Raw genomic sequence first — 12528 nt, 5'->3', positions numbered from 1 at the left:
CCCCGCCTAACGTCACCGCGCCAGCACCAGCGCACCTGGTTATCAACCAGCCCAAGACGCCGAAGACATTTCATGGAGCTGCTTTTGAAGATGCCGACGACTGGCTCGAGCATTTCAACCGGGTCGCCGTCATCAACGATTGACGGCGACCCGGTTGGAGGACTCCGCGAAAACGTGGTTTGAGAACCATGAAGCAGCGCTTACGTCATGGGAGGAGTTCCAACGGCAGTTCCTCAAGGCATTTTCCCGAGAGGACAGGAAGGAGACAGCGGAGCGTGCTATAGAGGCAAGGGTTCAAGGCCCTAACGAAAGGGTGACGACCTACGTAGAGGACATGGATCGGCTTTTCAAGCGTGCGGAGCCCTCCATGTCCGAATCCAAGAAAGTTCGCCACCTAATGCGTGGTGTTAAAGAAGAGATTTTTGCCGGCCTGATTCGAAACCCGCCTGCGACACTTGCGGAGTTCCATGAGGAAGCCACTGCCATGAAGAGGGCCCTTCAACAGCGTGCCAGACAGTATAACCGTGGTGTAAACCCAAGTGAGGTCACTTCTGTCACTCTCGGCAATGACATCAGCGCGTTGCGAGAGCTTATCAGAGCTCTCATTAAGGAAGAGCTACAAAAGATGCAGGTGACTGCTTCACCTGCAGAGCAGCTATCCGTTGCGGAGATGGTACGCGCCGAGCTACGGCAAGCCGTTCACGCTCCCCAACCATCCGAGGCGCCACAACACAGGCACTGCGTCGAGATGAGCTACGCGGAAGCAGTGCGACGTCGTCCATCGTGCAGTTCAACCAGCGTATGTTACCCTAATGAGCGACACGTTCAACAAATGGAGGTAGGCTTCCGCCCTCGCAGCTCACCGTTGATCGCCGAAGCAAGACCGAGAAAGAGTGACATCTGGCGTACACCCGACCACAGGCCCCTTTGCTTCCACTGCGGGGAAGCCGGACACGTCTACCGGACATGTCCATACCGTCGTGTGGGTCTCCGTGGATTTTCGCCTAATGCCCCTCGTCCACGACCTGGCGAGCGACCACAGGAAATAGAGAGTTTCATCTCGAATCGTCGCAGTATCGAACATCGGTCACAAGAGCCTCGCTCGTCGTCGCCTGCTCGCTACAGGTCACCGAGCCCAGCCTATTCACGCGGCGCTCCAAGACGCCGTTCACTCAGTCCTGCAAGTCGGGAAAACTGAGTTCAGCGACCTCCGGAGGTGAGGCCGCTGACGCTGACTCTACGGAAGATTCTCCACTACGACGACAGCGACAGCAGCAAAAATATGTACAGACGCAGTCAAACGGGATGCGAAGAGTGGTGACATCAAACATTGCGGTAACTGTGGACGACGAAGAAGTAATGGCGCTAATTGACACTGGAGCAGACACCTCTGTTATGAGCATGGGTCTTGCCTGCAGGCTGAAGAAGGTTTCCACCCAGTGGGCTGGGTCGCAGATACGTACGGCAGGAGGCCATCTTCTTACTCCGGTGGGGCGGTGCACAGCGCGAGTCAGTATTCACGGATTTACGTATCTCGGAGATTTTATAATACTGCCGAGTTGCTCGAGGGACCTAATTCTCGGACTGGACTTTCTGCGTGGTAATGGAGCCGTGATTGATTTGCAACAATCGCAAGTGACGTTTTCTACGGCACACGCTTTAGCGCGCAACCCTCACGGCAGTTACGTCAATGCTCTGAGAATTGTTGACGATGACGTCACGTTACCGCCGAAGAGTAGCGTGTTCACCTTGGTAGCCTGTGACGTTTTCGACGAATTCAACGACTATGAAGGTATTGCTGAGGCAAATATCCCGCTGCTGCTCAAACGAAACATATGCATAGCCCGATGCCTTGTTCGGTTAGAGAATAAACGCTCTCGAGTTCTGCTGACCAACTTCAGCAATGAGTTTCAGCACGTTCCTAGAGGGACTACTGTCGCTTTCCTCAGTGAAATAGCCGACTTTTTCGATATCAGCACAATGGATACGACTTCACCACATGCAAAAGCTTGTGCTGACCTGGGAAGCCGCATTCACGTTAATCCAGACTTGCCAGATTCACGAAAAGAGCGGCTGCTGAACCTTGTGAGGGAATTCTCGGACTGCTTCTCCACAGCATCGAAAGTTCAGCGTACCACCGTTACAAAACACCGCATTGTTACCGAGGAGTCGGCGCGGCCTCTTCGCCAACATCCATACCGTGTGTCCCCGAAGGAAAGAGAGGTGATTAAGCGTCAAGTTCAAGAAATGCTGAATGATGACGTCATCCAACCCTCGACAAGTCCGTGGGCGTCACCTGTTGTCTTAGTAAAAAAAAAAGACAACACACTACGCTTCTGCGTTGACTATCGACGGCTTAACAAAGTCACGAAACGCGACGTTTACCCCCTGCCACGGATTGATGACGCCTTAGACCGTCTACGCCACGCCCAGTTCTTCACATCACTAGATCTCAAGTCAGGGTACTGGCAAATTGAAGCTGACAAAGGCGACCGTGAGAAAACCGTGTTCGTGACGCCTGACGGGCTGTACGAATTTAAAGTGCTGCCTTTCGGTCTCTGTTCCGCTCCCGCCACGTTTCAACGCATAATGGATACTGTACTAGCTGGACTAAAGTGGCAGACGTGTCTTGTATACTTGGATGATGTCGTTGTGTTTTCAACCACATTTGACGAGCATATTTCAAGGCTAAAAAGTGTCCTCACTGCAATAAGGAGAGCGAACCTTACCATCAAGCCCGAAAAGTGCTACTTCGGCTATCAGGAACTCAAGTTTCTCGGCCACGTGGTTAGCCCGGGGGCTGTTCGACCAGACCCGGAGAAGTTGGCTGCCGTTGCCGATTTCCCTCGTCCGGGAGACAAAAAGGCTGTTCAGCGATTCCTTGGACTCTGTGCGTACTACCGCCGTTTTGTCGAAGGATTTTCGAAAATTGCGGAACCTCTTACAAGACTGACACGGCCAGATGTACCTTTCGTATGGACGGAAGAACAACAACAAGCCTTCATAGAGCTGCGCAATCGACTGCAGACAGCTCCAGTGCTGGCACATTTCGACGACACTGCCGACACCGAGATCCACACACACGCCAGCAACGTGAGAATCGGAGCCATTCTAGTTCAATGGCAGAACGGCGCAGAGCGTGTGATCGCTTACGCGAGCCGCAGTCTCACAAAAGCAGAGGCTAATTACTCTACCACCTAAAAAGAGTGCCTAGCAGTCGTTTGGGCCATTAGCAAGTTTCGACCCTACCTATACGGCCGGCCATTTCTAGCGGTCAGTGACCACCATTCGCTCTGTTGGCTTGCCAATCTACGGGATCCATCAGGCCGCCTCGCCCGCTGGAGCCTCCGCCTTCAAGAGTACGACATAATGGTGGTCTACCGATCAGGACATAAGCATACAGATGCTGACTGCCTGTCTCGTGCTCCTATTTCCCCGACGTCATCTGACACTGAACAAGATTTACCGTTTCTTGGCATCGTCGATGTGGTGCGGATGGCTGAGCTTCAACGTGAGGACACTGAGCTACTTCCTGTCATCCAGCATCTTCAAGGAGAAGACGTTGTCGTCCCACGCCGACTCTCGCGTGGTTTGGCTACGTATTGCCTGCGGAACAATGTTCTCTACAAGAGAAATCTTGAGAGCAGCCAGGAAACTTTCCTCCTCGCCGTTCCAATGGCACTGCGTGAGGAAGTTTTGCAGGCGTGCCACGACGATCCTTCGGCCGGTCACTTAGGCTTTGCTCGGACATTAGCGCGCATCCGACAGAAGTACTACTGGCCACAGCTGTATTCGTCCGTTCAGCGCTATGTCCGCACCTGCCGTGACTGTCGGAGGTGTAAAGTTCCACCCGCAAAGCCCGCCGGTTTCCTCCAATCTTTAGATCCACCTCGAGCACCATTTCAGCAAGTAGGAATGGATCTTCTTGGTTCCTTCCCTACGTCATCCTCAGAAAATAAGTGGATAATTGTCGCGACCGACTATCTGACTCGCTATGCAGAAACCAAAGCTGTGCCTAAGGGAACTGCAGTTGAAGTCGCCAGATTCTTTGTCCACGACATTGTTTTGCGCCATGGTGCACCTGCTGTTCTCATAACCGATCGCGGAGCAGCATTTACGGCAGAGCTATTGCAACAAGTCACCAAGCTGACGCACACCAACCACCGGAAAACAACAGCTTATCATCCCCAAACAAACGGCTTGACGGAGAGGTTAAACAAAACATTGGCCGACATGCTATCTATGTATGTTGACGTAGAGCACAAAACGTGGGATGAAATTTTGCCGTACGTCACGTTTGCCTATAACACCGCTGTGCAAGAGACCACAGACCTAACACCATTCGAGCTTGTTTATGGCCGTCGCGTCACAACACCGTTAGACGCTATGCTCCCTGTAGACCAGGACAACAGCGGAAATGACAGCGTTGACGACTTCGTTGAGAAAGCCGAGGGAGCCCGCCAGCTTGCACGGAACCGCATTCGCGCGCAGCAAGATATCGACGCCCGCCGTTACAACCAAGGCCGAAGGAGTGTCCACTATCAACCAGGTGACTATGTATGGGTGTGGACACCAGTTCGACATCGTGGGCTTTCGGAGAAGCTATTGCGGCGCTACTTTGGCCCTTACGAAGTTGTGCGCTGCCTCAGTGACGTGAATTACGAGGTAGTTCCCCAAAGCCCCGACACCAGTTTAAACCGAAGACGTCCACGTCCAGAAGTAGTCCATGTAGTACGGATGAAACCGTACCATGCCCGCGACTTATGAACACTTCGAACTTTTTGCTTATTATCCACAACAGCGTGGGGTTTTTTTTTCATTGACGTGATCATTTTTTTTCTTTCATGGCCACCTCTAGCATCTCAATCAATCGACCGGGACGGTCTCTCTTGAAAGGGGGGAATTGACGCAAGGTAGGCTGGCAACTATAGTAGCCAGCATCTGAAGAGGACAACGAAGTAGATCTGTGTGCGCGTGCTCTGGTGTTCGCGTTTTCTGGCCCTTGGGTTGCGAAAGTAAACGCCCTATTTTGTACCTGCGTGCCTGTGTCTTTGTGACAATATTCCTAAAAAGCACGACACCATGCAATTAAGTGTACTAGGCAGGATTGGTACCCGAACACGAGTAGCAGGCTCTTTACAAGCTCTGCGCTAAAACACCAACACAAAAGCAAAAGCTTAAGCGAAACACCAAAGCCTGATTGAAAAGTGACAGCTTGGTATAATGAGAGTGCGAAGGCCATAGAGAATTCATGACACAATGACCATGCCATACATGTATACGCGCGAAGTGATGGCTAGCGTATTGACACGAAGACCAGGCTATACAAATATATGTCTGAACTGATGACCAGCAGACGATACCAGGTGCATTTGACACTGCATGGCTTCTGAGTGCTACCCCATTTTATATCGCGGAGAATTTTGCTCGTTCATTGAGCGCAATTGGTTTTGTGAACTTGACCACTAATGCTTTATTAACTCGCGTAGACAGGGTTGCCAAGAAGCGTCCACGTAGCATCATTCAGACGCGAGAGAACGCTACTCAAATACCTCTGGAAAACGCTCCCTTCAATTATTACCAGTGTCACACGGGCACTTTTAATCATGATCATTGTCGGTCTGGATTAGGTGCTGCTGCACAATCACTTTTAGTCACAATCAGGCGTGACCAGAATAAAAACAATTATGATCTCGCATCGCGATCTGCTTGAGAGATCGCAATTTTGCAACGATCTGCCCCCCCAGGTCGACCTTGTTGGAAGCAAAATAAGAAAATAGAGCATGTTTAAAACACACTTTTAATGTCTAGATGTTTATTAAACAGCAAATTCTAAACTGTTTACAAGGAACAATATCTGAAATATTCCATATTTTAAGATTAGTATTAAAGTTATGGCAGGAGCAGACGAGAACGACGACCGTCACATTCCGCGCTTAGTTGACCTGTCGCACCGTCAGAGCTTTTGCAGCATCTTGAAGAAAACTGACTATGAGTTCCCCAAGCCTTTCGATTACGTCGCAACCAAGGCGTACGCGCACTTCAAGGTCCAATGAACAGATTTTACAGTAATTCACCACTGTCAGCAGCAACTGGTGGATTTGAGGCACCAGAAGTGAAATTCTGTCATCTTCAACGAGATGAACGCCTTTTGTGACAAGACGGCTACGAGCGGGAGCCATCAGAAATAAAAACGATGGTTTATGAATCTCCCTGCACTAAAGCTAAGTGCAAGAAAACTTCTATCGAATGCCGGATTTATAAAATTTCTTTGTTAGTTTTGTAGTGGCACGCAACGTCTTTGGCGTTCGAGCGGTTGTACTACGAATAACATTGCTACTAAATAGCCCAATGGAAATATTGTATGCCGAGTTCTCTCAGTGACATGTTTTACGGCACGCAAGCACCACACGGTGCAATTTATCTGACCCAAGTTCGAAACGAATAAGCTTGGGCCGTGTAGCAGCAGTCATAAAGTTGTTCGAGAACAAGAAAACTGATCCTGATCGCCCTTATCACGAATAAAAGTGCCCGTTTGCCACTGACATAAAACAGATTGGAGTCATGTAGGAAAATTACATGGCAACAAAAGAATTTTTCATTTTTTTAATCGTTTAGTGTGAGCATTGTTTTTAACACTGCGTGTATATGTTCACTGCAGATGTTGTCTTCTGAAATGCCGACTGTATTGTTATGGGGTGAAGGTGATCCCAACCCTCAACAACATACGTGTTGGAAGGCCGTATATGGCACCCCGGGCCCAAGGTCTACAATTCCTCTGACCCTATATGGGGGATGGATCCAGGAGGTGAGAAGGATTATCCGTTTTATGTACTTTCGGTCACAGTATCGTGCTTAGTATCTATAAACTTACTCGACCACTCCCTATATAAACCAATACGCGGAGACTTTGCTCTTGGAAGCCTAAAACAGTTTTTTTATGGCACGATATATGTATACCGTTTTTAGCTTTTGCAAAGTGGCGTAGAAATATTAGCCCCAACGCTTAGTTACAAAGGAGTTCGATTCTATTTGGGGACTTTCCATTGTGCACTGATTACAGCGTAAATTCAAAGAAAGGTGTACGCTTGAATCTATCAAGACCAGTTGGTCAATGAATGCTGCTGGAAATGACTCCTTGATAACATTTATTGAGTTCTTCTACTTAACGGAGTGCATTTAGTTGACCGTTTTACATGACCAAGTATTTCACGCACTTACTCATTCTCAGTTCTAAAACATATGCATCATGGTGTTAGTTGTATTTAATTCAATGTATAGACGAGTATACTTTGTTTGACACACAACATCGGGAGACTACAAGATACTATGTTGTACTTCTCGATATTTGCATTGCGCAATCCACTGTATTCACATATGAAGAACAGCACCATTAAAAGATAAGTTACGTAGGCTGATATACCGGTGCCATTTTTCGATAAGGTTTTGGTTTGAAACAAAAATTCCGTGGGTGGACTCTTATCTCACACAGGCAGCCGTGCTTTTATAAAAAATCCTGTAACATCAACTATAAAGACGCCATCGTTCTCAACCTCGATGTCATGTGATGTCACCGTGTTTTTTTTGGGGGGGGGGGGGCAGGTTGTGTGTTACACACAAGATGACTATTGACAAGCCACCAGAGAGTACGCGTCCAGCAATTAATTTGTTAAAAAGGTTGCCCAGTAACTTCATTATTGTAATTGGTTGACTCAACAGGGAAAAATAACAAATTATTGAATTGTGTGAATTCCAGTTCTAGGAAAATAAACAAGTCGCTGTTAACATTGGTGAAAATGCAAGGTTTCAGCCTACGTGCACATTTCAAGGTGTCTGAAATAAGCAAGGAAACGCAATGACAATGAAGTTTCACACATAAACAGAGAACTAGAAACAGTTATATTACCAGCAGAATTGAAAACAACCGTGATCATCCTTGTTCATAAGGTGGGCCAACAGTTGCGTTTGAGCGCACTCAAGCCCATCTCACTCACGTCATTACTGAAGAAGGGGGACTAACACACGCACACAACCACATTTCAAGATACACAGAGTAAAAACATCTCGTCTCCTACACTACTATTGGCTTTACACTGTCTCGTTCCACACAGGATGTCAAGAAGATTAGGAAGCACCAAATTTTAAACGGACATCCAGATGTCAATGACATCGTGGTGCGAGTCTTAGAAACAGCTTTTCATAACATTCCTTATTGTGACATTGTAAATTAACCCTCAGAGTCGGGGCTTGAATCCCGTTATCACAATTTCACGCACTCTTTTCTCCAAGACAGGCGTACTATCATACAGATAGAAGACCTGTACTCGGGGGAATACCACTTAGGAAGCAAGAGTGCTGTTCAGGGCGGGGTTATCGCGCTATTACTTTTGAACATTGTGATTCAAAGTGTATTGCCTCAAATCACTGTTATATAAGGCATCATTCATTCGCTGTATGCCGACGACATTACGATCTGCTGCGCTGCAGACAAGGACAGGGAGATGTAAGGCTCTATAAAAGAGGCCTTAAGATGCACCTATAAGTTTCTGGAAAACACATGGCATAAGCTCTCCTCCGAAAATTTGGAGCTATTCTACCTAGAGCTGGGGAAAAAAGGTTTTACCACCTCGCATTAAAGGGAACAGTGTGTAGATACGAAGCAGCGAGTGATAACGATCATACTGGCAGCGCCGTTGACACTAGAGTTCAACATGTTGTTGTGGAGGAGAGAAATCTGGGGAAGAGAAAAGGACGTAGTGCTGGAGCGATGTTTCTTACTAGAACATGCCAAGTGCTGCTTATGAGCAATGAAAGACAAAAGACTCGACTGAGCACCGAGACCTGCTGTCCGCTTTTTGTTGAAGCGCATCTGCGAATTTTCATTGTTCAAGGAAACGCAGGAGATGTCTCCCATGGGCACCACTTTTGAGGTAAAGATCCAGTGTCTATATACTGAATGGTTGAGCAGCCTGAGATATCGGGTTTTTTTCAATAAAAAGCTCTCTACAGCGCCTATACCTATAGCGCATGGTTCCTGCGCCATAGTTGTGCAGTTAGAGATGGAAGCAGAGGACAGGGGGAGAGGAGACGTATGCGCAATGGTGATGTAAACGCCGTGGGGAGGGATGCATAGAAGAGGAAGAGGGGGGAGCAAGCGTAGATATACAGACACTGTCCGCTTCGGTGTCGTGATGCGAGAGATGGTTGGAGTGTAGGAAAAGAGAGTGGGAGAGAGAGTAGGCGCATGCGCAGTTGAGCGTGGATACCGCATATCAAGCTCACTAATAAGACGCCTCGCATTTGAAAGAAGTACACCACCGTTCCCTCAACTTCACCGTTTCCACAATTTGTATAAATTACCACTGATACAAATATTCGGTAGCCGATTCCCCGCGTTCCGAATATTTGCTTATAGGCAGGGCTCTAGAAGAAAACGGAAGTAATTCACTACGCATGGCGCGTATTGCCACCGAATCGGACAGCATGGTTAAGCTAATCATCAAGGTCTCAGACTAACGAGGAGGCTTGAGTGTTGTGAACCTGTTAAGCCCGTTTCAAGCATTTTTAATGAGTTATATTAATACATAGCACCAGCGCAGAGATTAAAAAAAAAGAACAGGCCAAACAGGACTAAATTATTGAAGGTGTATCAAAGGAGTTTTGTGTCTCCCGAACAGAGCTAATAAGGAAAACCTCAAGGAATTGGGCATGCATAAGAATTTTATGGAGACAGCAGATGAATAATGGGCTGCATGTCCTGCCTTAGAGATAGATAGATATGGTTCGCTAAGAAGTGGTTCGCGTAAAAAATCACAGTATATCTACGGGGTGAATGATGATGAGTGGGGCGAAGCTTCGAAGGGTCTTATCGGCAAACCATGATTCTTCCGTCCATCCATCCGTCCGTCCGTCCATCTGCCTGTCTGTCTGTATGTATGTATGTATGTATGTATGTATGTATGTATGTATGTATGTATGTATGTATGTATGTATGTATGTATGTATGTATGTATGTATGTATGTATGTATGTATGTATGTATGTATGTATGTATGTATGTATGTATGTATGTATGTATGTATGTATGTATGTATGTATGTATGTATGTATGTTGTTGCCTGTTTGTATTTCGGTGTGCCTGTATGTGTGTCCATTAGTCTGTCCGTCGGCCTGTCCGTCGGTTAATCCGTCCGTCCATTCGTCCGTCTGTCTCACCTGTCTGTCTTTCTGTCCATTCGTCTGTCTGTCCATCACTCCATCTTGCGAACACTTCAAGTGCCAACATCTTGCATCTTTTCATGATATATTCATCATATACAAGTACCATCATCCATCGGGCATTCTAAGGACTAAAATGAGAGGTGGCTACTACATACAGGAGACGCGCGACTCACACCCCTAAAGCTGGGTCTGGAAACTTTCATCGTCATCCTTTTTTTTACAATTCGAAGACCTTGCGACCACAGCTCTGATCATGCGCCGGCCGGGCAAGCTTCTTCACCACGTCGTCACTGGCGATCTCCCTCACCTGCTCGAGGTCACACTTTCCTGAACCGCCAAAGTTACGCCGATGGCGTGACAGACCACGCCAGAAAAACTAACGACCGTGACCTCCGGGGCGAAATTCGCCAATTACCAAAACGACAAAAGTTTCTCCTTACATCTACTGATAGACTATATGACGAAAGTGACGACGATGACCACGAGTACTAATGCCGATGAAAATGTCCGAGCCGAACTCAGCGTTATCATATAGGTGACCACTAGATGACAACACAGGCTGAGGCAGCCGCTGACAAGAGTCAATAGCTTGCCAACCACCTTTGTTAGATCAAAACTTCTTGGAAAGGGCCGAGCATGAGGAGTGCTGGTTGGCAGCTAATGACGCCCACGGGCAAATTCACCGCTCGGCTATGATCAGCGAACGCAGCTTCGTCACCCTTATTCCAATCTTACGGGATGCTGTAAAGAGCTGATTGTGGGTATGAACTTTCTCTGAGAGTACGGGGCCATCATCAACAACCCAGAACCTAATGTCACCGTTTCCGTCCATTCATATGTCTACGCCACCACTGAAGAACTGCAGCGTTTACTTTTAGTCAACGACTTTACGCACCTGCCGCGATCCTGCTGCCTTATATCTGTGTTCTGTGAGCGGCAGTATGTGAGGACGCGATAGTGGAGCGAAACGTCACGCTATTGCTTACGCAAGGGGCTTTCGTCGCGAGATATTTTCTGGCACCAGCCTGTGGACAGGCAGAAGTGCCCTTCACCACCTTCAGCGACGAGTACCGTCACGTCCAAAAGGGCACCGCAAGTGCCTATGTACTATAAAACATTGTGGACCAAGCCTGGGGTAGTTATGATTTGCAGCCGAACAATGTGACGATCACTGCCACGACACCTGTGTCGACACTTGCTCTACACTGTCACCCTTGAATGAACAGCACCTACTAGAGCTGATACACCAGCTTCAAGATTGTTTTTCGTGTACGTCAAAGGTCAGATAAACACCATCGACACTGCACCGAATCATTGTTAAAGAAAACATGAGACCAATCTCACGAAATTCACACGGCGTGCCTCCGAAAGAACGTAAGCTGATTCAAAACCAAGTGCAGAACATGCTCCGAGATGACGCCACGCAGTCTTCTATAAATCCTTGGGCATCCCTTTTGGTATTGGTCAAATAGAAAAACGCCATATTGCTTTTTTGTATAGATTACCGCAAGTTAAATGAATTTAAAGACGTCTCTCTGCTGCGACACATAGTGCCCCGCCGTGGTGGTCTAGGGGCTAAAGTACTCGGCTGCTGACCCATAGGTCACGGGATTGAAACCCGGCGGCGGCAGCTGCATTTCCGATGGAGGCGGAAATGCTGTATTGCCGTGTACCTAAATTTTGGTGCACGGTAAATAACCCCAGGTGGTCAACTTTCCAGAGCCCTCCACTACGGCATCTCTCAAATCATATGGTGGTTTTGTGAAGGTAAACACCGCACATCAATCAATCAATGCTGCCACACACAGATGATTCTTAGAGATGCTGTGGTATGCACGCTATTTCTCGTCAATTGATCAGGGATGTGGCTATTGGCAGATAGAGCATGACGAGAGAGATCTTGAGATTACTGCCTACGTGACACCCGATGGTCTCTGTGAACTTAAAGTGCTTCTATTCGGCTTGATGCTAGCAACAGCCATTTTTTAGCGTTTAATCGACACCGTGCTGGCAGGATTGAAGAGAGACATCTTTGGTTTATCTCCCCGACATTGTCGTCTTTTCAGGCACATTCTAGGAACACCTGAGTGGATTATTCACAGTTTTACAAGCTATGCGTCCAGCTGGTTCATCTTTAAAATCAGAGAAGTGTCATTTTCCTTTCAGTGAATTTCGCTTCCCAAGCCAAGTCGAAAGTTATGAGGAGGTTCTATCAGACCGGTGCAAAATTGACGCTGTTGCAGAGTTTCCTGTACCACATGGCAAAAGAGCAGTGAAGTGAATTTTAGGTTTCTGCACCTATTATCGG

At 47.6% G+C, this 12528-nt stretch overlaps 1 protein-coding gene across 1 annotated transcript in view; it reads left to right on the top strand.

Moving 5' to 3' along the window:
• Positions 1-12528, top strand: part of LOC142767440 (uncharacterized) — a 135486-nt gene that overhangs the window by 68448 nt on the left and 54510 nt on the right. Inside the window, exon 3 of the mRNA XM_075869108.1 lies at positions 6662-6808. Coding sequence (XP_075725223.1) covers positions 6662-6808 — 147 coding nt within the window. The remainder of the gene's footprint in view (positions 1-6661; positions 6809-12528) is intronic.

The sequence above is a fragment of the Rhipicephalus microplus genome, chromosome 7, assembly GCF_043290135.1.
Source record: "Rhipicephalus microplus isolate Deutch F79 chromosome 7, USDA_Rmic, whole genome shotgun sequence".
NCBI classification, from domain to species: Eukaryota; Metazoa; Arthropoda; class Arachnida; order Ixodida; family Ixodidae; genus Rhipicephalus; species Rhipicephalus microplus.
Note: the sequence above shows the minus strand (reverse complement) of the source record. Positions and strands in the feature narration are given on the sequence as shown.